General features: G+C 31.9%; 4 protein-coding genes and 1 long non-coding RNA gene across 13 annotated transcripts; 3 read left to right on the top strand and 2 right to left on the bottom strand.

Moving 5' to 3' along the window:
* Positions 1–2,891: 2,891 nt before the first annotated feature.
* Positions 2,892–4,123, bottom strand: LOC137816202 (uncharacterized). The gene is made up of 3 exons (XR_011081781.2): positions 3,973–4,123; positions 3,748–3,822; positions 2,892–2,971 (listed from the first exon to the last, which is right to left on the bottom strand). It is a non-coding gene; the product is annotated as an uncharacterized LOC137816202 (long non-coding RNA).
* Positions 4,124–5,411: 1,288 nt separating this feature from the next.
* LOC137814431 (protein IQ-DOMAIN 2) lies at positions 5,412–9,876 on the top strand. The gene is made up of 6 exons (XM_068617176.2): positions 5,412–5,653; positions 6,331–6,437; positions 6,513–6,839; positions 7,849–8,070; positions 8,177–8,296; positions 8,810–9,876. Exons 2-6 carry the CDS (start codon positions 6,363–6,365, stop codon positions 9,491–9,493), a joined length of 1,428 nt encoding a protein of 475 aa, XP_068473277.1. The 5' UTR covers positions 5,412–5,653; positions 6,331–6,362; the 3' UTR covers positions 9,494–9,876.
* Positions 9,877–11,824: 1,948 nt separating this feature from the next.
* LOC137814430 (small ribosomal subunit protein uS12) lies at positions 11,825–13,561 on the top strand. The gene is made up of 4 exons (XM_068617175.2): positions 11,825–11,967; positions 12,776–12,931; positions 13,034–13,160; positions 13,268–13,561. Exons 1-4 carry the CDS (start codon positions 11,963–11,965, stop codon positions 13,406–13,408), a joined length of 429 nt encoding a protein of 142 aa, XP_068473276.1. The 5' UTR covers positions 11,825–11,962; the 3' UTR covers positions 13,409–13,561.
* A 2,714-nt stretch (positions 13,562–16,275) lies between these two features.
* On the top strand, positions 16,276–18,096 carry LOC137814429 (small ribosomal subunit protein uS12). Its single transcript, XM_068617174.2, has 4 exons — positions 16,276–16,413; positions 17,282–17,437; positions 17,539–17,665; positions 17,773–18,096. The coding sequence occupies exons 1-4, from the start codon at positions 16,409–16,411 to the stop codon at positions 17,911–17,913; spliced, it is 429 nt and encodes a 142-aa protein (XP_068473275.1). The 5' UTR covers positions 16,276–16,408; the 3' UTR covers positions 17,914–18,096.
* Positions 18,097–20,206: 2,110 nt separating this feature from the next.
* On the bottom strand, positions 20,207–24,192 carry LOC137814428 (uncharacterized). Of its 9 annotated transcripts, none has more exons than XM_068617172.2 (9): positions 23,919–24,187; positions 23,610–23,801; positions 23,257–23,535; positions 22,875–22,909; positions 22,345–22,440; positions 22,063–22,216; positions 21,325–21,962; positions 20,745–21,087; positions 20,207–20,616 (listed from the first exon to the last, which is right to left on the bottom strand). In XM_068617172.2, the coding sequence occupies exons 1-9, from the start codon at positions 24,040–24,042 to the stop codon at positions 20,612–20,614; spliced, it is 1,866 nt and encodes a 621-aa protein (XP_068473273.2). In that variant the 5' UTR covers positions 24,043–24,187; the 3' UTR covers positions 20,207–20,611. The 9 variants fall into 9 exon arrangements, with proteins under 9 accessions (XP_068473273.2, XP_068473274.2, XP_068473269.2 ...); XM_068617173.2 differs by having other exon boundaries at positions 22,063–22,213; positions 23,919–24,154; XM_068617168.2 differs by having other exon boundaries at positions 20,207–21,087; positions 22,063–22,213; positions 23,919–24,192.
* Between the last annotated feature and the right edge of the window lie 1,961 nt (positions 24,193–26,153).

The following is a 26,153-nucleotide window of genomic DNA, read 5'->3' as shown; positions in this document are numbered from 1 at the left end:
TCTCCTGTAATATCCTGCTAACCCGACAAAGCTTCTAATTTCTGTAACTGTTTTAGGACGTTCCCACTGAAGTACAACCTCCACTTTAGAAGGATCTACTGATATTCCCTGTGCAGAGATGACATGTCCTAAAAATTGTATTTCTGACATCCAGAAGTCACATTTTGAAAGTTTAGCATATAACTGTTTTTCTCTCAAAATGTTCAGAACGGTTCTAAGATGTTATGCATGTTCTTCCCTTGTACGAGAATAGATCAATATATCATCTATGAACACTATCACAAACTTATCAAGAAAAGGTCTGAATATCCGATTCATATAATCCATGAAAATAGCTGGAGCATTAGTCACCCCAAATGGCATAACCAGAAATTCATAGTGACCATACCTTTATCTAAAAGCAGTCTTCTGAACATCTTCCGCTTTCACTAAAATTTGGTGATAACCTGAGCGCAGATCTATCTTAGAAAAGACAACTGCCCCATGCAACTGATCCATCAAGTCATCAATTCTAGGAAGAGGATATTTATTCTTTATTGTTAACTTGTTTAATTGTCTGTAATCTATGCATAGACGTGACGAACCATCTTTCTTCTTCACTAATAGCACTGGAGCTCCCCATGGAGAAACACTAGGTCGAATGAATTGTTTCTCCAATAAGTCTTCTAGTTGTTTCTTCAATTCAGCTAACTCTGTTGGTGCCATTCGGTATGGAGAAATTGACACTGGGCCTGCTCCAGGAATCAAGTCTATTGCAAACTCTATCTCTCTTTTAGGTGGAAGTCCAGGAATCTCATCAGGAAATACATCCATAAACTCCTGAACTACAGACATATCTTTTTGTACTTTATCAGTAACTATAGAACAAGCCAAGAGCATAAAACATTCTGCACCTTCTCGTATCTCTCTCTCAAACTGATGAGCTGAGATAACCTGCATTCCTTCTAATTTAGGAAAAATTAACTTCTTCCGACCACAATCTATAAGGATATGATTAGTAGACAACCAATCCATTCCCAATATAACCTCCAAATATTTTAGAGGTATACAAATCATGTTGATTTTTTTTATCTCCGCCCATCTATAATTACTGGACACTCGGCACACATGGAAGAGGTTACTATAATACCTTCTGTTGGTGTAGATACCACCAACTCAAATTCTAATTCTCGGACTGGCAACTTAAGTTTCTTAGCACAATCAAAAGATATAAAAGAATGGGTTGCCCATAATCAAACAATACAGATAATTGTGTTCCAAGGATAGAACAAATACCTCTAACAAGGCTATCAGACTGTGAAGCTTCAACTCCACTAATAGCAAAAACTCTGCCAGCAGCTTTGGGTTTTTGATTACTATTTTGTTGTACTTGTTGCACTCCACCAGAATTTGGAGCTCCCAATTGGACACGACAGTCTTTTGTTGCATGACCATACCTGTGACATCTATCACATGTCACATTTGACACTGGATGAGGGCAAAATCTAACAACATGTGGCCCACCGCATCTAAAACATTTGAAACTAGGTGGTGATTGAGAACTGGGTCTTCCACTGCTATAAGATTGAGGTTTGAAATAAGGTTTCTTACTATCTTCATATTTAGGCATGCTTTTAGAAGGTCCTCCCACTTGAGGCTTAGCAAGTCTGCTACTATTTTTCAAACTCTCCACTACTTTTGCTTTCTCCACTAGAGCAGGGAAATCTCTAATGGACATAGGAATCACCACTTCTTTAAGTTCTTGCTTCAACCCAAACTCAAATTTTCTACATCTCCAAGCCTCAGTCATGGTCTGAGTGTAGAATCTAGCTAGGTGTTTGAACCTAGTAGCATATTCAGTGACTGAAAGATTTCCTTGTTCTAGCTGCATGAATTCAATTTCTTTTGCATACTTGACACTATCAGGAAAATACTCCTCCAGGAATCTTACTTTGAAGTTCTCCTAAGTGGCACCTTCTCATTTGTGTTCCATCATTTGCTTCATGCCTATCCACTAAAACTCAGCTTCTTCAATAAGCATGTAGATGGCATAAGATAACTTTCTCTCTTCAGGGCATTGAGTAGCTTCAAAGATTCTTTCGATGTCTCTCACCCACTGGTCTGCTCCATCTGGATTTTCCTTGCCATTAAATTTGGGTGGATTGTGTCTTGGAAAATCCTCCAGACTAAAAGTATGGGGTAGTTGATGAAGCTGAGATGCTTCAACCGCTAATCTAGTAGTTTCTAATTGATGAAGGGCAGCCTAATGCTGTTGTGCCATAGTAGCACTCTGTTGTTGCAAGGCTGTTGCCATCATCTCTACTGCCCGAGCTAAGTTGGGCATATCTACTGGTGGAGGAGGAGTAGGTGGTCTACGTGCCATCTTCTAAGCACATAAAGAATTGGATTAGAAATTACTAAAAATTTCCAACTACATCTTTAAGACAAATTAACTTCAAAAAAATAATCATACGAAACAAGTAAAAACCAATCAAAACTTATCCCTAAAATGTACTCTAGCTACTTAGAATTAAGATAGAAAATAATCTTGATCTAGTCATGAGTGTGCACCCTCACCACTCTATCAAGATTCTTTTCATTCTTAATACTTTCATCTTTATTCATAACAATTAACTTGAGTCGAACACAAACAAGATTTCAGGAAAAACAACTTTGTCAAACATCTTATTAGAAACTTTTAACTTAGTCTTGAGGCTAGACGTAAACAAAAATCTACACGCAGGAGAAACAGAATAAACCCACTACCCTCAGGTTATCCTAAGGATGAACCGCTCTGATACCATTAAATGTAACACCCCATAATTTACATATAACTATTACAATAAAAGTTCTACAAGTTTCTATACAAACTTGGAGTTTTTCAAAAACATTCCTAATACATAATTAGGATTTATAGAAATACAATTTACATATCCACAACTCAAAATAAGACTCTGAACCCTCTAAGGCTCTCCTGCACCTGTATGGTCATCTGCTCGTGTACATAGTACAGTCATTGCAGTTCAAACACAACAAGAAAAGCAAGGGTAAGCTAGTAAAAATAGAATTTTATAATATACACAATTAAATCAAAAGAGAAAACCAAATTACATGATCAATTTCTCAAATTATTCAACTTTCTTCAAATCTCAAGAATAAACAATCACATAGATCTCACATGGATCTACACATCCAGAATATTCAACAAACAACATCTTCCGGAAGACCCGTATTAAGTAAGTCCTACCAGAGACTAACACCTGATCCGAAGATTACCAGCGAATCCAACAGAAAGGATCAGGGTAAGTTCAATACAACCCAAGCCGTGCATCTCATATGTCACGGTGTGCATGAACTCCCCCATCAGCTTCTCACCACCTGATATCTTAGTCTATGTGACTTAGATCATCAGTGAAGCTCGGAGATCTCTGTTACCACATAGGCATCAATACTTAATACACAACAAACATCAGTCCATACATTATCCCAAATGTATGAATTCAATTCCATACCATCCCGTCATACAATATCATTCCAAACACGATCCACAACATTCAAAAACGTAATTAAAATAAAAAAACAACACTTAAATATTAAACCATCAAAATATAATATTTTTACAAATTTAAATAATATATAAACAAACAACCCAATATATATAACACACAACATCCCTGCAAGAAAAATTGAATATTGGGACCACGTCCCTTCCGCATTCAGATATTCTATCCTAGGGTGCTATAAAAAATTAAATTTAGCTTCCCTTACCTCAATTGCTTGCTTTCCAAGCAACTTTTAGAATTTTATTCCCCGCCGTTTGGATAAGCTTCAAGATTTACGGGCCTAATGCAAATTATCCAAACAGAACAAAATTTCAGTATATAATATAATAAGTTGAGAGGATTAAACTTCTCAACTGACCCCACCAAGATTGATGACTAAATCCTAAGGAAAACATAGAACAAAGGATATTTAGAGTAAAAATGAACTTACTCTGTTTGAAAATCTGATCGGGTAGAAATGTTCCTTAACTCCTCTGCTACAGCGTGGTATGATCAGATTCTAAAAAAGATGAAGTTTGGGAGAGAAAATTAGGAGAGAGGGAGAGAAAAGCATATGGAGGGAGAGAGAGAAAGAAAGAATGTGTGTGACGGGGCTGCTGCTTTTTTTAAAAAAAAGCGTTGTTACAAAAAGAAATGTATTTTTGAAGATTGATACTACTGATTTTATCTAATGATTTTTTGTAAAGATGTGATGAGGGGTATAACTCTTACAATTTTTTTTTTCATTTTCTAATTCAATAGAGTAATTTACACGATCATAATCAATTTAATACATGAGTTGGATTCATGATTCATGTTCTAAGAAATATTTACCATCCAAAAAAGAGGAAAAACGAGTTTTTATCTACATAAATGCTTTGAAAAAAGTTCAAATATATATAATCTATTATGTTATTCAGTAAAAATGATTGAAAAACCATTTATTATATTAAGAACGTGTTTGATAAAAACAACAAATTAACTACTAGTTTACTTTAATAATTTATAAACTAATTTAACCAATACAATTTGTTTCTTACAAAAAAACTTGTTTAAAAAAATCAAACATATACAATTTAAAGAAAAATACTTGAAAGTTTAATCAAATTTAATTATTTAAAAAAACCTAAAATTATAATTATATAATAATAATTTTTTATCTAAAGAGTATACATTTTATTTACACAATAAAATCTATTTAACTATATTCTTTATGTTATTTTACTAACTATTTTTAATCTAACAGCTAATTTATCAAATTAAAATTTATAAGTTAAAAGCTTATTAATTATTACCTAGTTTATAAGTTAGTTTTATTAAACACGCTTTATTAAGAACGATGAGTTACAGTTCTGAAAAATGGTCACTGGATTTAAACAGTTTACCAATTTCCCAAAAAATAAGATCATTTTCAAAAATATTAGTTATTTATTCATTATTAAGGATGGCTAACATTAACTGTATAGTTACAAATAAATGGAGCAATAAATGCCAGAAAGAAACTGAAGAAGGAGGAAATTAATAAGAAAGGATATATTTTTGTAGCTATATTAACGGTAGCAAATAAATATACTATAAAAAAATATTTGAAAATTAAAAAAAGTTCAAGAATTACAAGGCATGAATACCAAATAGAACTAAATTCTAAAATAAATGGTCCAACTCTGTTATTTTGGTTAAAATTTCGGAAAATGTGAGCGCCACATTGGTCACCACCAACATGATTCACTCGTGAGTACATACATATTTTAATTTTTTATAATAATAAATATTTGCTTATATATTTTACATGACTTATTTTATTGATTACCAAGTTTTAATATTATAAATTTGATTTATCCTTGATTAGGTTAATTTGATTATGATTGTTTGAAGATGGTAAAGCTGAGTAGGGCCCAGTGTTAGGAACCAAAGTGGCAAGGTCTCAATATTAGCAGAAGGAGATGGTCCTGGAATTCAAACTATCCTCTCATAGCATTTGGCAAGATCTGATTTCCCTCTTCACAATAAGAGAATAAGAGAAAGAGAAAGTGCAACCAACTCTGATCTTCAACTTCTAATCTTTTTCTTCTCAGAGAGACAGCCTCAGAAGAAACAACATGTTTTAGATCTGTCACTTTGTTTCACTTCAGGTACTGCCGTTTTACATCTTCATTACACCCTTCAAATTTCAACTTCATCTCTCTTTTCTTATCCCATCTCCCACTTTCCATCTTCTCTTATCTTCCTGCAATTTCTTTTCCTTTTCTCAAAACTCTTAACTTCAACTTTCACCACAACCATCTTCCACCTAATTAAACCGCTTTTATCTCAATTCACGCCTCATTTTCCTGGGAAATGCAAAAGGGGAGATTATTTCAGTTCTTCTCTTTTTTTACTATATCATTTGGTGAACCGGGTTTAGAAACCCCTTCATTGCTTTTACGTAACGTGGTTGGCTTTCATTTATGGGATGCCCCAGATAGAACTAATGCAGAATTGATTACGATTATCAGGAAATTTAATGGCTTTTTTAGCATAAAGCTTGTATTATTGTTATTTTTTCATTTCTTACCGCTGTTTCCTTGTTATTTTCATGACACTTTTCTCTTGCATAAGGTTTGTTCTTTTCCGTTTCTTAAAACAAGGAAAAGAATAATTGTGCTGCGAAGGAGGCTTACGCAATTATTGAGAATCTTCCCTTTAGTGTCAAATTTGCTATCTAATAATGACATTTAATAATAACAGCAGATGCCATTGGTTAGAAAAATAAATTTTTTTGGTTAGTGAGGTTTCAGATCTTTAAATTTACTCCTTTTTTTCCTTTTAGTGTGAAGGATCGTATTGAGGAATGCCAAGAAAATGGGGAAGAAGGGAAATTGGTTTTCAAGCGTGAAGAAAGCTCTCAGCCCCGACTCAAAGGAGAAGAAAGATCAGGTTTGGATGAATGTTAATTCAACTTTTCTCAACTTTCTGGGATGTTTCTTACATTTGTGTCACTTACTTTTGCAGAAATCAAGTAAATCTAAGAAGAAATGGTTTGGGAAGCAAAAATTGCAAACTTCAGTCTCATACTCAGAAGCTGATAAGCTGCCGCCACCACCGCCACCACCCGTTCCTCTGCCAGAAGAGATTAAATTAACTGATATTGAAAATGAAATCAGTCATGATCATGATCATGTTGTTGAAGTTGTAACTGCCGTTGAAGCCGATGTCCCTGTTCTTCCTGTTCAGATAGAAACGGTTAGGGTTGAAGCTGCCCGGATTCCTCGTTTTTCCGGCAAACCAAATGATGAAGTGGCAGCAATCAAAATTCAAACAGCTTTTCGGGGATACTTGGTATGGGTTTCAAGTTTCATTTAGCCAACTATAAATTTACTTCATTAATTTCTCCCCTCTCACTCTTTTTGACAATTCATTTAACTATTTAATGAGTACTTTTTTTTCCCATAAAAATCCTACATAAAACCCACTTGTATTTATTTTAGAGATGATACAATCAACTAAGCCTACAATGGTATCAAATCTCAATTAGAAATGATTTATTGAAGGACATAACTTAGAGATACAATTTCATAAGTACTTTTGGTGTTGTTGTTAGTCAATCAAAATTGAAATTTTGTCTTGTAATCTATGTTGACCTTTAATGTAAGCCTTCATTATGTGATTTAGTGATGTGAAACTCCTGTGCTGATCAGAGAATAGCACCAAAAGTACCTAAGCAAATGCATTTTTAAGTTTTTTTTTCCTTTTTAAACCTGGGGCAATGAACTCATTGTTTTTTGTAATAATACGCCATTCATATTCTTATTACCTTATAAAGAACATATCTGTTTAGTGCAACTCCACCTTTAATTCATGTGGTTGGGAACCAAATGAACCTTTAATTCAACCACACTATACGAAGGCCTTCTTCTCCTTTTTTTTTACATTATTATTAGGCCCTACAAAGGGAGGGTTGACATTTGGTATAGAAAAATTTATGAGTAACATTACATTGTTACTTAGCATTTTTTATGCAAGTGGTATTGTGTCAATTTTCATAATAAATGTGTTAAATGCAAGTTAAGGGTGTGAGATAAAGAGAGTAGATTACTTTTAATAATTTACTACGAGAGAAAAGCTTTAGTTACAAGAATATTGTAGCAATTTCTTGTTTACTAATGGATAAAGTTTTACTGTAACGGTAGATCAAAATTTAACTCTTTAAATTTGGATCTATACAATATCTTTGTTGAATGTGTTCTTACACAGCTATGAAGCTGACAGTGTCAATCAATTGTAGCCAGAAAAGGAAATTGTCATTTGAATTACTTTTCAAACTAGACTTTCTTTTGAAATCATTTAGGCAAGAAGAGCATTGCGGGCTTTAAGGGGGTTGGTCAGGTTGAAATTATTGATGGAAGGGTCGGTTGTAAAACGCCAAGCCACCAGTACCCTTCGATCTATGCAGACATTGTCTCGCTTGCAGTCTCAGATTCGTTCCAGGAGGATCAGAATGTTGGAGGAGAATCAGGCTCTGCAGAGACAGCTGTTACAGAAGCATGCGAGAGAGCTTGAGAGTTTGCGGGTCTGGTTTTCATTTCCTAATTTATTTTCAAATGCTAATCTTTTTTTACTATTTTGTATGTTGTGTTTGGAATACTTTTTTAACTTGGAACAAATCATCATAATAGGTGGGAGAGGAATGGGATGACAGCCTACAATCAAAAGAACAAATCGAAGCTAAGTTATTAAGCAAGTATGAAGCTGCTACGAGGAGAGAAAGAGCACTGGCTTATGCATTTACTCATCAGGTTTTTCTATCTATCTCATCAACTTACACATGTGAGGAAATGGATGAATTTTTTTATATAAACTGATAGATCCTTAAAAAGTATCACACATTATAAACACTAAAATGAGAAATAAGCATCCTTATAGTACAATTGTTTATACTCTTCATTGTTTCCTTATCTCTTGAAGTTGAAACTTAGCCTTGTTAAGAGCACGACTCCTTTTCTATCTTGTCACCATCTTAAAAGCCATATCCTCCTCTTAAATCTCTTCTCTATCCTCTCTCACTGCCACATTTGCAACCCAATGATATGCTAATGGTTTTTTAAGCTGCAGCAATAAGTTATTCCTCAATTTTGTCAGTGGCAGTATTTATTTGCTGAAATAAAGTGGCATGTTATATGATGTGCTTAATATATTTTGAGTGAATAACATAGAGTGTTTTCCCATGATATAATTTACAGTCATGAGGGCAAGTTCCTCAATTTTTGAAAAAAATCAGTGTTTAACATTTGGTGTAAAATTTTTGGCAGCAAAACTGGAAGAACTCATCTAGATCTTTAAATCCAATGTTCATGGATCCAACAAATCCTGCCTGGGGTTGGAGCTGGTTGGAACGATGGATGGCAGCCCGGCCATTGGAGAACCGTAGCCAGATGGATAAAGAGATGAATGACCATGCATCCCTGAAAAGCTCAAGCCGCAGCATTACTGGTGGAGAAATCAGCAAGTCATTTGCTCGTTTCCAGCTCAATTCTGAAAAGCAATCTCCAACAGCCAGCCAAAATCCGGGCTCACCTAGCTTTAACTCCACTCCTTCCAAACGAGTTTCGGCATCTGCTAAGAAATCAAAGAAGGCAAGTCCAAGGGGCAGCTGGATTACAGACGAGGACTCTAAAAGCTTGGTCAGTGTACAGTCAGATCGGTTCCGGAGGCACTCAATCGCAGGTTCATCTGTGAGAGATGACGAGAGCCTTGCTAGCTCTCCATCAATTCCGAGCTACATGGTGCCAACTCAATCTGCAAAAGCCAAGTCCAGGACACAAAGTCCATTAGCCCCAGAAAATGGAAAAACTGAGAAAGGATCCTTTGGAACTGCAAAGAAGCGGCTATCTTTCCCAGCTTCACCTTCCAGGCCAAGGCGCCATTCAGGTCCACCAAAGGTAGAAATCAGCTTAAATGCCGAGTTATCTGTGGACAAGGTTGTGGACAGTTGATCATACAAGTAAAAGGGTGGAAACTATTGAATTAGAATTGAAATATATCACTGAAGGAATAGCACAAAATGAGTTCATTTAAATTGAGTGTTCCATTTATTTATTTTCCCTATTTTTATGTGTATCCTGACGTTTCTTGGAGGCTTTTGATTTGGGGTGATAATTGTTTTACTTACTATATTTATCAATTTGTATTTCATTCACTTTGCTCTATTTGCCCTGAGGGGAAGAAATGCGATTCATGGTCAAATGACAGAAGGACAAATGAAGTGTCCGAATCCTTTCTGTGCTTCCCCAATAAAGGACAAGTATCATTCTGGTCAAAGTTCCTCTTTCTTCATTCTTAGTTGTGATATAAATGTAAATTTAATTTCACTGCCTAATTTCTTTGATGCTACAATATTTTGCTTTGAAAATTGAAATCAATGAACCGATTAAATATAAAACAACCTTAAACGAATAATACACCTGTAAATGTGGTTGGCATCACGGAACATTGCTGCTGGAGCTTATTTTGTTTATTGCCTTACCTTCTAATGATCTGGAACAGAAAAGATCTGTGCCAGCATGCTCTTCTTTTTATTAATCATTCTTATTTTCAACTCCCCCTTTTTTCTTTTGTTTTTTTGGGATGATGGTATTTTTCATTAATCGGTGGTTGAAGTGGGGACTTCCAGCTCATTTAAGTACTATGATGGAAGATCCCAACTCATATTAGTACTGGACTATGCCTAATCTCCTTGTCACTCTTCTTTCTCTTGTTAACTGCCACAACATTTGTCAACTGAATTCAAATTTTTTAGTTTGTTTTAGAATATGTTGGATAAAGTACATTGTCTGTTTGTCAGATAAGGAATTTCAACTTAAATTTATAATAAAACAACAAGACAATCAGCCTTTAGGACATTCTCGGTTATTTAGATTCTACATGTTACACTTATGAGTCTTGTTGGATATTTACAACGATTACGAGATAAGAATATTTTCAAATATCTGTAAATTTTATCTTACAATGTATTTTTATAAAATTTAGTATTTAAAGTTCATTTCTTAATATAATATAATTACGCAAATATAAAATATTAAAATATTTTTTTTAACAAATAATGAAAATAAATTAAAATTAATGTTTTCTCTTTGCAGCTTAATATCACAAAGGCGAACTCTTTAGTAAGGTCCTAAACAATTTTTTGTGGAGTTCATGTTGTCATATCAGACTGACTGAAGACCTGTATGCATCTAAGTCTACATTCTTCTTCCCAAACCCACAACATCAACTCCAAGAGTCACTTTTTATCGTACATAGATAGATACTGTGAGAGACTACCCTCACGTCACACAATTTTTTATTAAATACAAATAAATCATATTTTTTTTAACAAATATATATTAAAAAGAAATATTTTTAAATGTACTTGAAAATATTATCTTTTGTTTGAAAAGGAATAAAAGTAAAAGAATATAAATATGTTTCTAAAAAGAACATTCATGTAGGTACAATGTGCAATAGAACACTCTTCTAAAGAAGATCATTCTATTTGTTTTTGGATATATGATGCAGTTTCCAAATTAATTCAAACACCACATATCTTTGTTGATATATGATGACCTTTTATGACAAGTGCACCGCGTTTAGTAATAATTGTCTCTAAGGACGGATATTGATCCCACAATGACCACTGAACTATCGGGTACAATATTTGCTAAATATAACAACAAAACAATAAACAGAGTTTTGAGTTGGTTATGTTGGCACTAAGCAATAAGAAAACAAACAAAGAATTAGTTGCTTCAATTGAAAAAATATGGATTAAGTTTCATCTTTCTCACTCTAGTGTATTTTGATTAACTTCTAACACCTTTCATTCTCCCAATTGGGTTACAATTCACTCTATGATGTTTTCCTTTTAATCTGGTACACTAGGGTTGAGCCTCTAGCCCTCTATTTATCATAGTTTTCTAGGGTTAGGTAGTTTCCTATGTCAAACTAATGGGCTAAGTGATTAAACATAACAAGACTCAATCTTTCCCTGCATCTTTTTTCATTTTGGTACCTTCCAACTTTATATTTTTTTATCTCAAATTATTCTCCTTTATTTCAAATATTCAATCCTCCCTACAAATTTGCAATTAACACAAAGAGAATAAAAAGGTATTTTCATGTTTTGTATGGGGATGGCAGAAGAACATATGGAGGTGCAGGAAGAAAAAGTCGGAAATAGTTAGCCTGCTGATTTGAATGAAATGGGCTTTAACAACACCGGTCCTGAACCCGAATAAGTCTGGGCCCAAAGTTATTGACATAAACTTAATAGTCCAGAAATACAAGCCCTGACTTAACTTCTTTTATAAACCACACTCCATTTAAAGAATTAGGGTTTGCACTGCGGCTGCTTCTACTGCCTCCACTGCTTCGTCTTCTCCGATTTTCTTAACTCTCCATTTGCGCAGAACCAATCGTTTATCACCATGGGGTAATGCAACATTTTTCTTTCGACAACTGTTATTATACTCATTTTTATTTTCCTGAGCAAATTATTATTATTCCAAATTTCTCCTCTATTGCTACATGTCTTTTTTAATTTTGAAATTTTTGATCACTGTGGAGTTTCGTAGTGCCGTTCATCTTCATGTTTCTCGACTTTTATGAATATAGGATAAGTTGCATTTTTATGGGCTGTTTTTATGTTGCATTAAGGGGTTTGTATGGTTGAGTTCATAGATGCGTAGTTGATTTTGTAGATCTATGTACAGTCAAATCTTCTCATGATTTTCTCCATACGATGCAATGTATTTTTCTAGTGTGGGTCTTGTAGGGATTGTTATGTATGACATGGTTCATCTATTTTCATTGTATATTCCAGTGTTGTTTGAACCTCCAACCATATGTGGTTGATGTTCTAAAGTTATCTTATGTGTTTTGGTATTGCATTCACTGGAACACTGTAATTGAATTTCATCTGTTCGTTGTATTAGGAACAATTGCCTATTGGAATATGACTATTATTGTAATTTTAATGTTTTAGGACCTTTTGAATTCTTTTTATTTGTTTTCTCTAACAAATTACGTAATGCTACCCTTTTAGAAATTATATTATTGGTAGGTATCTCTTTCTTTGAACAGTGTAGTGGGATAGAAGCAATATTGTTGTAGTGTTTAAAATCAGTGTAATGCTGTTTATTTCTTTGCTTAACAATCTTGTGAGATTATTCTGAGAGTAATTGTTAATTGGCATGTACATAAGAGTTAGAAAATTAAATGTTCTTCCTTTCCATCTAAAGGAAAACACGTGGAATGGGAGCTGCCCGCAAGCTGAAGTCCCACCGTAGAAGACAAAGATGGGCGGATAAGTCATACAAAAAGTCTCATCTTGGCAATGAATGGAAGAAGCCTTTCGCAGGTTCATCCCATGCCAAGGGAATTGTTCTAGAAAAGATGTAAGATTAATTTAACGCGTTCTATATATGATTCTCTATAAATATTTCTTTAATATGATCTAATTAAAGCTAAAAAATTATTGTATGGTATTTTATGTGCAGAGGTATTGAGGCAAAACAGCCCAACTCTGCCATTCGTAAATGTGCCAGGGTTCAACTCATCAAAAATGGGAAGAAGATCGCTGCCTTTGTGCCAAACGATGGTTGTTTAAATTACATTGAAGAAAATGTAAGTGATTAATCTATCATTTTATTTGTATTATTTTGCTGTTTGGTTCTTATTCCAAGGATGTATGTATACATGGGTTCATAATATGGATTTTTGTATGGTTGTAGGACGAGGTTTTGATCGCTGGATTTGGGCGTAAAGGTCACGCCGTGGGTGATATTCCTGGTGTGAGATTCAAGGTTGTAAAGGTTTCTGGGGTGTCTCTTCTTGCTCTCTTCAAGGAGAAGAAGGAGAAGCCAAGGTCATAAGCCTGTGGAACGTGTCCTCTTTATAGTTTCTCAAGAAATTATGAGTTTTGCTTCCTTAAACTGTTATGAGTTCTTTGGACGGTTTTGTATCTCTAGTAGCAATTTTTCTCAACTTAATTTGGTTTATATATCATACTTCTCCCAGTTTCTATATATTCCAGTGTATGCTATCATTTGATTTGAAAGCGTAAAATAGTCACTAAGGTGCTTTTAATCTTTAAAAAATTGGTAACTAAAAATTCATTTGGATATATTGAAGAATTATTTTTTATGTTTAAGTAATTAATTTATTTCAGTCTTTTGTAATAATTTTGTCAATGTTTTAATTGGTCAATTCAGATTGAGATAATAATATATTGTTAAATTGTGTATGTTCTATTTATTTTAGAATGCATTTACAATTATTTTTTATATGTAAAAACACGAATTATAATAAGCTGGTTAGTATAAAAATGCGATTTATATTTTGTACTTATATATTTATGTTTGTATTGAAACAGCTTTTTACTAAAATAAATTGTATAGATTAGTAGGCAATATTTATTATATTGGGTCTTCGAATTTTAGTTTACAAAATGTAATTCAGTAATATTTTAATAAATGAGTTATGTCTTTTATTGATCTAGATTGTTTCACAAAAAACTTTATATTAAATCAAGTTATGTATAATTGAACTATGTTTAAATAAATAGTTTTAAAGAAGTATTTAGTGTGATGTATTTTAAAAATATGGTTGTATCTACATATTTTTAAGTGATGTGTAGACGAGGAAAGGTATAAACGGGTTTGAGATGCTTCATTGTGTACATGCAGAGAAATGAAAGGAAAAACACATAGACAATGTGATTTTCCATTTTTGTCCCGAAATTCATCGTTACGTTGTGTAAGTTTGTGAAAGGAAAATTTGTTTACCTGTGCCTTCTCTTGTTCTTTCAAGTAAAGATGGATTGTTTTGATGACATGATCGATTGTGTATAAAAACGAAGTATACATAATTTTTTACAAATTAAAATAAAGGATAATCAATTAAGTTAATAAGAAAATTATTATAAATATTTTTTTTGGAGAATAATAAATTATGTCTTCAATATATTTGGTATCTTAATCGATTATGATAGCAAAAATGGATGATAATTTCTTCCTCCTTAATCGCTTTCCTCTTTAATTTTGAATTTTGAATAATTTATGAATTTTGTTCATTTTAGATTTGTATTTCAGATTAGCACGTCAATTAATTTAAAATTTGTATTATTTATGATTGTAAATAATTTTAAAAATTTATCTATTTTAAATTTTTATTTAAATAGAACATTGAATATTTAGAATTTATATTTATTAAAGATTCTAATTTTTTATATATTTCATATTTTTATTTAAATAGGACATTAATATTTAAGATTTTTATTAATTTAGAATTTTAAATATTTTATATTTTTGTTTGAATAAGATATTAAATATTTAGGATTTGTATTTATTTAAAATTTCGAATATTTTTAAAATTTTATATTTTTATCTAAATAGAACAAAATTATTTAAGATTTGTATCTGTTTATAATTTTGAATATTTTAAAAAATTTATATATTCAAGATTTTATTTTAAATAGAACTTTAAATAATTTTTCTTACAAACATAAATAAATATGTTTGTATGTTTGAACACATAATTCATATTTTTTTTAAAAAATATTTTTTTCAAAGTACTAGAAATAATACTTTGATTAAAAACAATTATAGTTTAAATATAAATAAATTAAATTAAATTTTCAACGATTTTTAAATAGAAGAGTAAATTTGTAATGTTATAAATAACTATTTTTTTCTGAAATAGTTTACAAAATTAACTCAAATATACACAAAATATCTCATATTTTATTATTCATATATTTTTAAGACAATATTGAATTTGTAAACTTACATTTTAAACTCTTTATAAAAAATATAAATTTCCTCACAACCATCATAATATTCACAAACTTTAACATATTTAAATGTAAACAACCTCACTTTCTTCATATTAATCTATTAAATGACTGCAATCCCCTCCCTAAAATCCTCATGCATTCCCTCATCAATCCAAACACCCTTAATTACATTAGTATATGAGATAATAATTTAGTAATTTCAACCCAACTATTGATTAAAAATAATTACACTTCATTGTCTCACTATCAACTTTTTTAATAAAATAACTCAAAGTATTAAAAATTTAATCAAATTTTTATTTTTCAATTATGAAACTGGTATAATTATTTTTCTTTTATTATTATGTCATGAATTCTTCTTAATTTGTACTGAATTAATAACCAAACTCAAATTAGTTACTTGTCACAATCTGTGATTAAAATATTTTGATCACTAAATAGTCTTCTTTTTTAAGTGAAATATGACTCTTGTTTGATATTTCTTCCAGAGTTGAAGATCTCCAATGTCAAAAGTTCATTTGAATACAAGTTGGACAAATTCCTCTACAAATTGTTGCCTCATTGATACATAATGTATGTTTTAGCATTAGACATCCATGTTATAGCGTTAGAAAGTCGTGTTTTAATGTTAGACGATTTATTTGTTCTAGCGTTAGAGAATCACTATTCAAGTTTTATGTGTTAGATAATCTAACAAAAAATAACTATAAGAAAAAGGAGATGCCTCTTAAAAGGAAGTGTTGCGGCTGCGAAAGGAAAAAGATGAAGGGGTGCTAAATTGGATTTTATTTATTCAGTAAAGGTACAATCGTCTTTTCATAACTCCCATGGGGTGCAGAAAGAATTTATCTGCTAATCCGAATTAAACGGGCTTGAACAACGCCGTTCCTGAACCCAAACAAGTTTGGGCCCAAAGATTCACCTAAACTTAATAGTCCAGAAATACAGGCCCCGACTTAACTGCTTTTAATCTTTATATAAACACCACCACGCTCCTAGGTATTAGGGTTTTGCGCGGCTGCTTCATCTTCTCCGATTTCTGAACTCTCTATCTGCGTAGAACCAAACCTCTATCACCATGGGGTAATGCAACCTTTTGCTTTCAATAATTATTATTATTCTCATTCTTTTTTTCCTTATCAAATTATTATTATTGCAAATTTCTCCTCTATTGCTACATGTCTTTTTTAATTTTGATATTTTTGTTCGCTTTGGAATTTCGTAGCGCCGTTCATCCTCCTGTTTCTCGACCTTTATGAACATATGATAAGTTGCATTTTTATGGGCTATTTTTTGTTTCATTAAGTAGTTTGTATGATGTGGTCTGTGTGGTTGAGTTCATAGATGTGTAGTTGATTTTGTAGATATACGTACAGTCGAATCTTCTTAGGGTTTTCCCCATATGATAATATTGTATTTTTTTAGTGTGTCTTGTAGGGATTGTTCTGTATGAGTTGGTTAATACTTTACCACTGTATAGTCCAGTGGTGCTTGAACATTCAACTATATGTGGTTGACGTTCTCAAGTCATCTTTTGTGTTTTGGTATTGCATTCACTGGAACACTGTAATTGAATTTCATCTGTTCGTTTATTAGGAACAATTGCCTAGTGGAATATGACTATTATTGTGGTTTTATTGTTTTAGGACCTTTTGAATTCTTTTTATTTGTTTTCTCTAACAAATCACGGAATGCTACCCTTTTAGAAATTATATTATTGGTAGGTATCTCATTCATTGAACAGTGTAGTGGGATAGAAGCAATATTGTTGTTGTAGTGTTTAAGATCAGTGAGATGCTTTTTTATTTCTTTGCTTAACAATCTTGTGAGATTATTCTTAGAGTAGATATTATTTGATTGTGCGGATTCTCTTGTGCATAAGGGTTAGTAATTGTTAACTGGCATGTACGTAAGAGTTAGAAAGCTAAATGTTCTTCCTTTCCATCTATAGGAAAACACGTGGAATGGGAGCTGCCCGCAAGCTGAAGTCCCACCGTAGAAGACAAAGATGGGCGGATAAGTCATACAAAAAGTCTCATCTTGGCAATGAATGGAAGAAGCCTTTCGCAGGTTCATCCCATGCCAAGGGAATTGTTCTAGAAAAGATGTAAGATTAATTTAACGCATTCTATATATGATTCACTATAAAATTTCTTTAATATAATCTAATTAATGCTAAAAAATTATTGTATGGTATTTTATGTGCAGAGGTATTGAGGCAAAACAGCCCAACTCTGCCATTCGTAAATGTGCCAGGGTTCAACTCATCAAAAATGGGAAGAAGATCGCTGCCTTTGTGCCAAACGATGGTTGTTTAAATTACATTGAAGAAAATGTAAGTGATTAAACGATCATTTTATTTGTATTATTTTGCTGTTTGGTTCTTATTCCAAGGATGTATGTATACATGGGTTCATAATATGGATTTTTGTATGGTTGTAGGACGAGGTTTTGATCGCTGGATTTGGGCGTAAAGGTCACGCCGTGGGTGATATTCCTGGTGTGAGATTCAAGGTTGTAAAGGTTTCTGGGGTGTCTCTTCTTGCTCTCTTCAAGGAGAAGAAGGAGAAGCCAAGGTCATAAACCTTGTGGAACGTGCTCTCTCTTTATATTTTCTCTAGAAATTATGAATTTTGCTTCATTAACCTGGTTATGAGTTCTATGGTTTTGTTTCTCTAGTAGCAATTTTTCTCATTTTAATTTGGTTTATATATCATACTTCTCCCAGTTTCTATATTGCAGTGTTTGCTATCATTTGATTTGAAAGCGTAAAATAGTTACTACTAGTGTTTTTTTTTTAATTTTAAAAAAATGGTAACTTAAAATTCATTTGGATATATATATATATATATATATATATATAACAATATTTTATTTATATATGTAACAAACTAATTTTAATAAGTTGATGATTATAATTATGTGATTTATATTTTGTACTTATTTATTTTGTTTTATATTGAAACATGTTTTCATTAAAATGACTTATATAGTTTAGGAGGCAAGAATTATTTTATTGACAAAATGTAATGAAGTATTTTTTAATAATTGAGTTAATTTGTTTTTTGTGTATTTTGTGTTTGTTTCACTAAAAACGTTACGTACAATTAAATTATGTTAATGGTATCATAATTTAAATTTAAATAATCTGTTTGAAGAAGTATATGGTGTTATGTATTTTACCTACCACCATTTTTCCCAATTAATTAACCGAGTATTCTTAGTTATCGAATTCTTATTGACGTTAGTGTATTGGATCTTAAATTAGTAATTGCAACCCTATCTATTGGTTATTGCTTCATTATCTCGCTATCATCTAAGATTATGTGGAACAGTTGTAATTAACGTAAGCAGTTTTGAAGTGTATTCTTTTAAGTTTTAAGAATTTCAATTTATGACATTGATGCAATTATTTCTTTTATTATTACCTTATTTTTATTCCTGAATTTAATTTTGGCTTAATATATTTCCAAAAGTGTATATCTTAATTCCTTAAAAACGTTAAAATTCAAAATCAATAAATGAAAGTAAGTTTTTTTTGGTAAGTTAATGAGTTAAAGAAAGTTAATTAACATGGTTAATTTCGATTTTGTCACTAGCAACCCAACCTGTCTCCTACATGGTACTATCTCACCGGTTATCAAATCGAAGTGTTTAAAAATAATTACTTTACTATTTAGAGTAATATAAATTATTTGAAATAAGTAATTGTTCTTCTTGCGTAATGCACATAGTGCAACATTTGAGGGTTGTGACTGTATTGATTGAATGTGGTATAAATATTTTACTTTGATCATAATATATTGTATTTTTTAACTCATCAAAATGCAATTAAATCCTTTAAATTCCTCTTTAACATTCAATTTCACAGTTATGAACTTCTAACCAACTGATAACTTTGAAATAAGAGTATGATGGACCCCCCTTCTTCAATAATCCAAATCTGTGACATGAAGTAATCAAATGCTAAGAAGATACACAAAAGGAGAAGATGAAAGAAAAGGGAAGAAGAAAGAGGAGGAGAAAATGAATACATAACTTGGAATAAATAAAAACAGTCTTTTATAAACCCTTCAATTTCTTCTTTGGTGAAGCACATAAAGACTTGTTGGTTTGAGTTGTCACTTAACTAATATTAGTTAACCTTCATCCATTCAAGAACTATGGAAAACAGATATTGTTTTTAAAAAGTGATTTTGAATTTCAATGTAAGAACATGAAAGAGTATTCAACATTTATTTCTCTCAAAGTTATTTACATATAGAAAAAGACAGTATGTAAAAAAAAGAGTCTAGGCTTGCCTCTTTTCCTTTTATCCAAATCACCAAGCCACTTTACTTCATGCTATTGGGACTTCCAGTTTTTTTTTTCTAGTAAACAGTCTTTTGGGTAGAAATATGTTTAAGTGATTCTTTTTGTTTTAATTTACATTGGGAGCTAGTCTTTTTTTAACATATTTTCAGTTGTATTACCGTTGTAGATAAATGTATTATATTTACCAAGTTGTGACATGTTTACATTCACATGTCATGTGTTTGTAAATGTAGTCTTTATTAAAATTCATCGAAATTTTAATATAAAAAAACGATTATTTAAAAGTACGACTTATTTTTGGGAATTTATTGCTACACTTGTTATTCTATTCGATATGTTTGTGCTATTTGAAGTTTGGTTGGCTTAGCCTATACGCCAATTATTGGTTTACAGCACTGGAGACAAATTTTAAGGCACTTTCCTTTTACGATGTTGTTTCCACAAAGCTAAAAAATGAAATTCAAAACGAAACATGGCACCACGAGATTTTCATCGTTCGAAACATTGAATCGAAGACGAACACACGGCGACGATTTCATGAGTAAAAGGTATAACTAGTACATAAAAAATGATAAAAGACTTTCCATTCATGATTTGGACAAAGATCAAGACTTCTTCTATAGTCGCACTTTTAGCACAAAAGTAAATTTAGCAAATATATGGTCCAACTTACACAATGTCACTGGTTTAGTTGTTTTCCTTCAAAATAATGCTATCGGTAACAGGCAAGTCGGTCTTCGATTTTGGTTCTGAAACTGTTGATTCTGTAAAGACAACGCCATCCATGTTGCAAAAGGAATCCTTGACTGCAAAGGGACTCCTCGCTGAAGCTGCCACATCAAAGTTAGTTGGGGAGGCAGAGAGACATTTAGTAGATGAACTCTTTAATAATTCTTCTTTCTTAGGACAATCAATCTCTTCGTGATTAGATAACTCCAGACCATTAGAGTTATCTTGGGAGCTGATATCAGTCTGCAATAAAGAAAGGGTATCACAGTTAAACTTTTCCCGTGTCTCAAAATTTATGTCCATATGTCCAACTTGTTTGCTCAAACTATCAATTTGATCATCATGATGATAATTTGCCTGGTTATTGACACCTTTAAGTGGTAGCAAATCATGATGGGTTTTCTCTACTACATGGATGAGTGATGTATTTTCATCAGCACCCAAGGGCATGTCGGAAGAGCTTTTATTCTGCGCACCGTTAGATGTCTTAATTGCAACATCTGATGATTCATGAAAAGGATTTGGAATGGGAGCTTGCTGGTTATTGGGTTTTGTATTTTCAATTGATGCGATAGATTTAGAATCATGAAGCTTTCCAATTTCCGTTTTGTTTTGGCCTTCATTTGGACTTAGAGCTACATGTTTTGGCAAGCTACCAGGTACAACAGAGCGTGGTTGCATTCCCCCCCGTGGAGTGCGCACTAAGGGCTTCACCTGCACAACATTATGACACCAACTTAATAAATGCAGAGTAATAGAGAGATGGCAAAAGAAATGCGATAAGTAAATTATCATAATTTGCAGAAACACATATTGCACCTGGAAGAACAACAAAATAGTGTGGGACCAAAGTCATAATGATAGTCTATAAACTTCTCCAAGAAAATGGTACTGATCAGTAACCAACACGGATTCTAACTACTTTAAAAATATAGAAAAAGCAAAACTCACCCCATCAAAGAAACCAATCTTCGGTGAAGGAAGACGAAGGCCTGAAGGTTTCTTGGGAGCTGGAGGAAGAACCGCCACTCCAGGAGTTGTCCTTTCCTTTTGACTAATTAACCCATGAAGCTGGTTCTCTTGACTTTCTAAGCTTGAATCATGTGGAATGTGAGAATGTGTACCTTGATCTGCTTCAGCATCCAATAAAACCTTTCTGCTTGAGCCACTATCAATGCTGGACCTTGAACTATTACATACACGTTTAGCCATAGAAATTGTTGAAGATGACTCTGACGAAGACCAGTCACTGATAGAACTAGCCGGTGAAATACTAGAAGAAAGCTTTGTGGCAGACATCAAGCTTGAAAGACTAGAAATCTCAGGTTCAGTTTTATTTCTTGGAGCTATTCTTGAAGGCGTTCTAACAGCGGGGCAAGATGAGGTTGGTTTATAACCTCCTTTTAAGTAATTAAAAGAAGATTTACCAATATTGTCAGATAAATTGTTACCGGAAGATGTGGAAGTCACTGATTTAGTCCTGGTTGGTACTGTCAGTCCAGGTGCTGATTTGGATGGTAGTGTGGGCTTAGGCACAATACCTCGAGAACCTCCAATAACAGATGTTTTTGTCACCGAACTTACTCTATCTGAAGAGGCCAAACGAGAATAGAAGTTAACTACAATTCAGAAAATGCAACCATTTTGCCAAAATGAGAAATGGAAAAAAATGCTAAAGCAAGTTCTAACCACCAATTATTCGTTTTGCCTTGTCCCTTTCACCTTTAACATGTAGATTGCCAAGGGATTCTCTCTTGGAGGAAATTGTGGAATTTAAACTAGGCTTTGCTAGTACCTTTGATTGCCTTAAGATAGACGACTCTCTCCTTGTAGCAGTAGGCTTCTTCAAAATAAGAAAAATAGTCAGGTATATAGCCACTCAATATTTTATTGGACAAGCCTGCGTGACAATTAGCAAGCAAAATTAGAAAAGCCACTAGTTCTCTTAAGTGGTTTTATTTAGTTGCATACCTGTGGAAGTTGTGGAAAAATAGGATTATTCTTTTTCATTGTCTTTCCAAGTCCTTGCATGCCAGAACTTATCTTAGAACCAGGTGGGGCCTTCATCTAAAATATCAATACAAAAGTTACTATACTACAGATTTTTTATTTCACCAAATGGGGCTATGGGACGCAATCAGAGTAAACTATTTAAGACACAGGAAAATTTGTTCCCTATTCACCACCATGCACGAGTAGAGATCCCCTAATGGGAAATGGTGGGAAATGGACATCTTAATTTCTATGGTTTTGTGTGTAAAACCATGAACATGTATCTACAGCTCCTATGTCCACCATTGGTAATAGGCACCTCTGTGAGTGAAGGAATTAGGGACACATTACACTCAATTTTTTAGTTGAGATAAACAAACAACTTACAGCTTAACCAAGCCACCTTTCTGGCATTAAAAACATTTCTCTTCAAGTATTATTGAGAGTCATTCAAACACAGACATTAACATTATAAAAACTTACGAGTCTCTATCATAAATGCGATTTACCTTGTTGCGAGAAACCATGCCGATTTTTTTCGAAGCTGAAAATAAAAGCCAGAAGTTAATAATTTGACCAATTGAGTATAAATCAACAGTGCACAAAATATAAGATGAGCAGAAGAAATAAGTTCTAGAGCTCGTCGAAGTTCAGAATGCACATATGCAAGATAAACAAACATTTGAAATGTTCATCCACTCATTTGATGCCCCTCAAACCAATTTTAGTTACAACTATAACTAAAATCCCTTTCAAGTAATGTTTAGGAATAACAAACTCTTAATTGTGAAAACTGGTTAATAAAATACACACTTTATGGATGCACTTCGGAAACAGATTGCAAGGATCTATGCAGAATAGTGAATACAGAGAGTGCAGACCGAGACATACAGTCATGAGTTTGGAATCCTGGAACCACAGGGGAAGATGGGACTTTGGTGTTTGCACCTGCAGGGCTGGACTTTCGGCTAGATTTCTGAATTGAAGCTCTTACATCCTCAAACAAATCACCCTCCACCTCCGCACTCTCAAAAGTCAAACTATCACTCGCTAACGTAGATATGGACTCACACGACTTGTACACATCCTCTTGAATATCCGGTAATTCGTGTTTCTCTTCCTTCTCAACGCCTTCAATTATACTAGACAATTCCTCAGCATCCAAAACCCCTGAAAAATACGCATCAATCAAACACAAAACTACTAAACATCCAATAAAATAACCAAAGTAAAAACTAAAATACCGGCGCTGGTGAAAAAGGCACTATCCCAGGCCAAACTCTTGCGCAAATTGCATTTGCTATTTTTATTAGGTTTTCCGTTTCCGGATGCGCCATTGGAGCGAGGCTCGTGCTCCCACTGCTGGACTTTGGTGGCGGCGTCTTCGAAGTTCTTCGAGTTCGGAGTGCACAGCATATCCGCGTGCGATTGGTTTTCTGAAAGGGAAAATTTGAACGCGTTTCATTTGATCTTTGAATCTCGATGCATAAAACGCCAAAATGATTCAGAAGAATCGGTGTTGTTTAGAGTCGAATGAGAAAAAGAAAAATAACCTGAATGGTGGTGAAGAGTGTTTCCATCGAGAAGCGAGTCGTCGGCGGAAGAAACGTCGATGATGCTGAGGCGTCGGTCTTGAACATCCCTCTTTCTCAGGGAACTCGCCGTTTCGGAAATCATGGATCCCTAATTGAAGGAATTGAAATGGCGCAGAGAAAAGAAGAGTGAGAGAGAGTTTTTGATTTTAGAAAATTTGAACTTTGGAGAAGCGGCTAAAGTGATTCCAGTTCAACACTTGTAACCAAATAGTGGAGAAATAAAGAAAACTACGTTTGTTTGAAAATATTAAATTAAATAAAAAATTAAAAGTGTGAGCGCGTGCGAGTGCGATCGTTAAACTGGAGCGTCTTAACCATGTCCCTTTCGCCCTTTTGGGATTTTCTTTAGTTTTAAAAGAATAAAAATTACTATTCACTTAACTATAATTTTCACTATCATATTTTATCAAATTCATTGCTTCGTCATTTTTTTTTTCGATTCTGCAAAATTCTCAGTAATTTAGTTATAAATTTTAGTTTATTTTTTAAATAAAATATTTTGATTATATTAAAATGCAAAATTTATTTTAATATTAACTTATATTCAATAATTAAAAAATATCAGTCACTAATATTTTTAATACAAGTTGTTTTTCAATTGATATTAAATTTTTATAATAATATTGACTAGACGTTCTTTTCAACTAATATTAGTTAATTTTATTTTTGACGAAATTGGGATTATTTTCAATCCAATTTTCAATGTTAATTTAAATTTTTATTATGCAACCTTAGTTAAAAACAATCTTAGTTACGATGAATTGAAAATTTCTCTCATTGATACTACAAAAAAATCCTGAATACATTTTAAAACAGTTAATATTAATTATGTTAATTTTGGTACTATACTTATTTAGATACATAATAATAATAATAATAATAATAATAATAATAATAAATATATCTATATATATATAAATCTTATTGATATTAATAAAAAAAATCTTAATTTACTTTTTATAATAAAATAGTCTTATTTATATCGATAAGAAATCTAGTTTTCATTAAATGAAGTATAACCTATCAAAATTAATTGAAAAAACTTTGATTGCTTTTTATATTAGTTGACATCAATAAAAAAAAATCATATTTAAAATTAAAATAAAAAGGAAAACACTGTTAATGTTGAATGAAAAAACATTAGACGGATAAATAACTTTGAAAATGTTGATAGTAAAAAAAGTTATCGAACTCATGACATCTTACATAAGGTCAAACCAACAATCATTAAATTGAGACCAAATAACCACATTCCATCCAAAATTAAATTGAGATAAATATGAAAAAAAATATAAAAAATAAATGATATAAACAAAATTCAATTTTTTTTAAATTAAAATTTTACATTATTAAAAAATTAAATTACTTTCATAGAATTTTAAATTTTTTAATTTATCTTAAAATTTCACAAGCAAATAGCATGGTTTTGTTTTAAAACATTTATAATTATTTATAACATGGTATTGCTCTAAACACACTCTAAATACAATTATAAAATATAAAAACAGTAAATACATAAAAAATAAACAACACAGTAAAAATCTATAAAAAATATTAAATACAATTATTAAAATTAAAAATAGTAAACACATAAAAAAAATAAACAGTATCTTGTTAAAAAAAATTAAAAATAATAAACACAGTAAACAGTATATATATATATATATATTATAAACAATTAAACAGTAAACATATAATAATAAAATAAAATAAACAGTAAACCCATAATAATAAGAGAAATGTAAATAAATTTATAAAAATTAAATAATAACACAGAAAAAAATGTAAATAAATTTATAAAAATTAAAAATTATAAAAACATTAAACACATAATAATAATAAAAAATATAAATATATAAAAACAGTAAAGTAATAAAATAAAAAACTAAACAGTAAAAAATAATAATAAAAACTGTAAAAACAGTAAACACATGATATAAAAAAATGTAAATACACTTATAAACATTAAAAATAGTAAACACATAACAAAATAAATTAAATACATTTATAAAAGTTAAAAACAGTAAATACATAACAAAATAAACAAGACAGTAAAAACATAAAAAAAATTAAATACTATTATTAAAATTAAAAATAGTAAACACATAAAAAAAACTAACCAGTTTTTTTGTTAATAAAAAAATTAAAAACAATAAACATATAATAACAATATATATATATATATATATATAT

This window comes from Phaseolus vulgaris, chromosome 1 (genome assembly GCF_051622355.1).
Source record: "Phaseolus vulgaris cultivar YP4 chromosome 1, ASM5162235v1, whole genome shotgun sequence".
In the NCBI taxonomy this organism is placed as follows: domain Eukaryota; kingdom Viridiplantae; phylum Streptophyta; class Magnoliopsida; order Fabales; family Fabaceae; genus Phaseolus; species Phaseolus vulgaris.
Note: the sequence above shows the minus strand (reverse complement) of the source record. Positions and strands in the feature narration are given on the sequence as shown.

Coding starts and splice junctions, on each gene's coding strand:
- LOC137814431 (XM_068617176.2), top strand. CDS start 6,363: ATGGGGAAGAAGGGAAATTGGTTTTCAAGCGTGAAGAAAGCTCTCAGC. Junction 6,438..6,512: donor CAAAGGAGAAGAAAGATCAG/GTTTGGATGAAT, acceptor TTACTTTTGCAG/AAATCAAGTAAATCTAAGAA. Junction 8,071..8,176: donor GAGAGCTTGAGAGTTTGCGG/GTCTGGTTTTCA, acceptor TCATCATAATAG/GTGGGAGAGGAATGGGATGA.
- LOC137814430 (XM_068617175.2), top strand. Junction 12,932..13,033: donor GGAATTGTTCTAGAAAAGAT/GTAAGATTAATT, acceptor TTTTATGTGCAG/AGGTATTGAGGCAAAACAGC. Junction 13,161..13,267: donor TAAATTACATTGAAGAAAAT/GTAAGTGATTAA, acceptor GTATGGTTGTAG/GACGAGGTTTTGATCGCTGG.
- LOC137814429 (XM_068617174.2), top strand. Junction 17,438..17,538: donor GGAATTGTTCTAGAAAAGAT/GTAAGATTAATT, acceptor TTTTATGTGCAG/AGGTATTGAGGCAAAACAGC. Junction 17,666..17,772: donor TAAATTACATTGAAGAAAAT/GTAAGTGATTAA, acceptor GTATGGTTGTAG/GACGAGGTTTTGATCGCTGG.
- LOC137814428 (XM_068617167.2), bottom strand. CDS start 24,042: ATGATTTCCGAAACGGCGAGTTCCCTGAGAAAGAGGGATGTTCAAGAC. Junction 22,910..23,256: donor AGGATTCCAAACTCATGACT/GTATGTCTCGGT, acceptor TTTTATTTTCAG/CTTCGAAAAAAATCGGCATG. Junction 21,963..22,062: donor GGCAAAACGAATAATTGGTG/GTTAGAACTTGC, acceptor TGGCCTCTTCAG/ATAGAGTAAGTTCGGTGACA.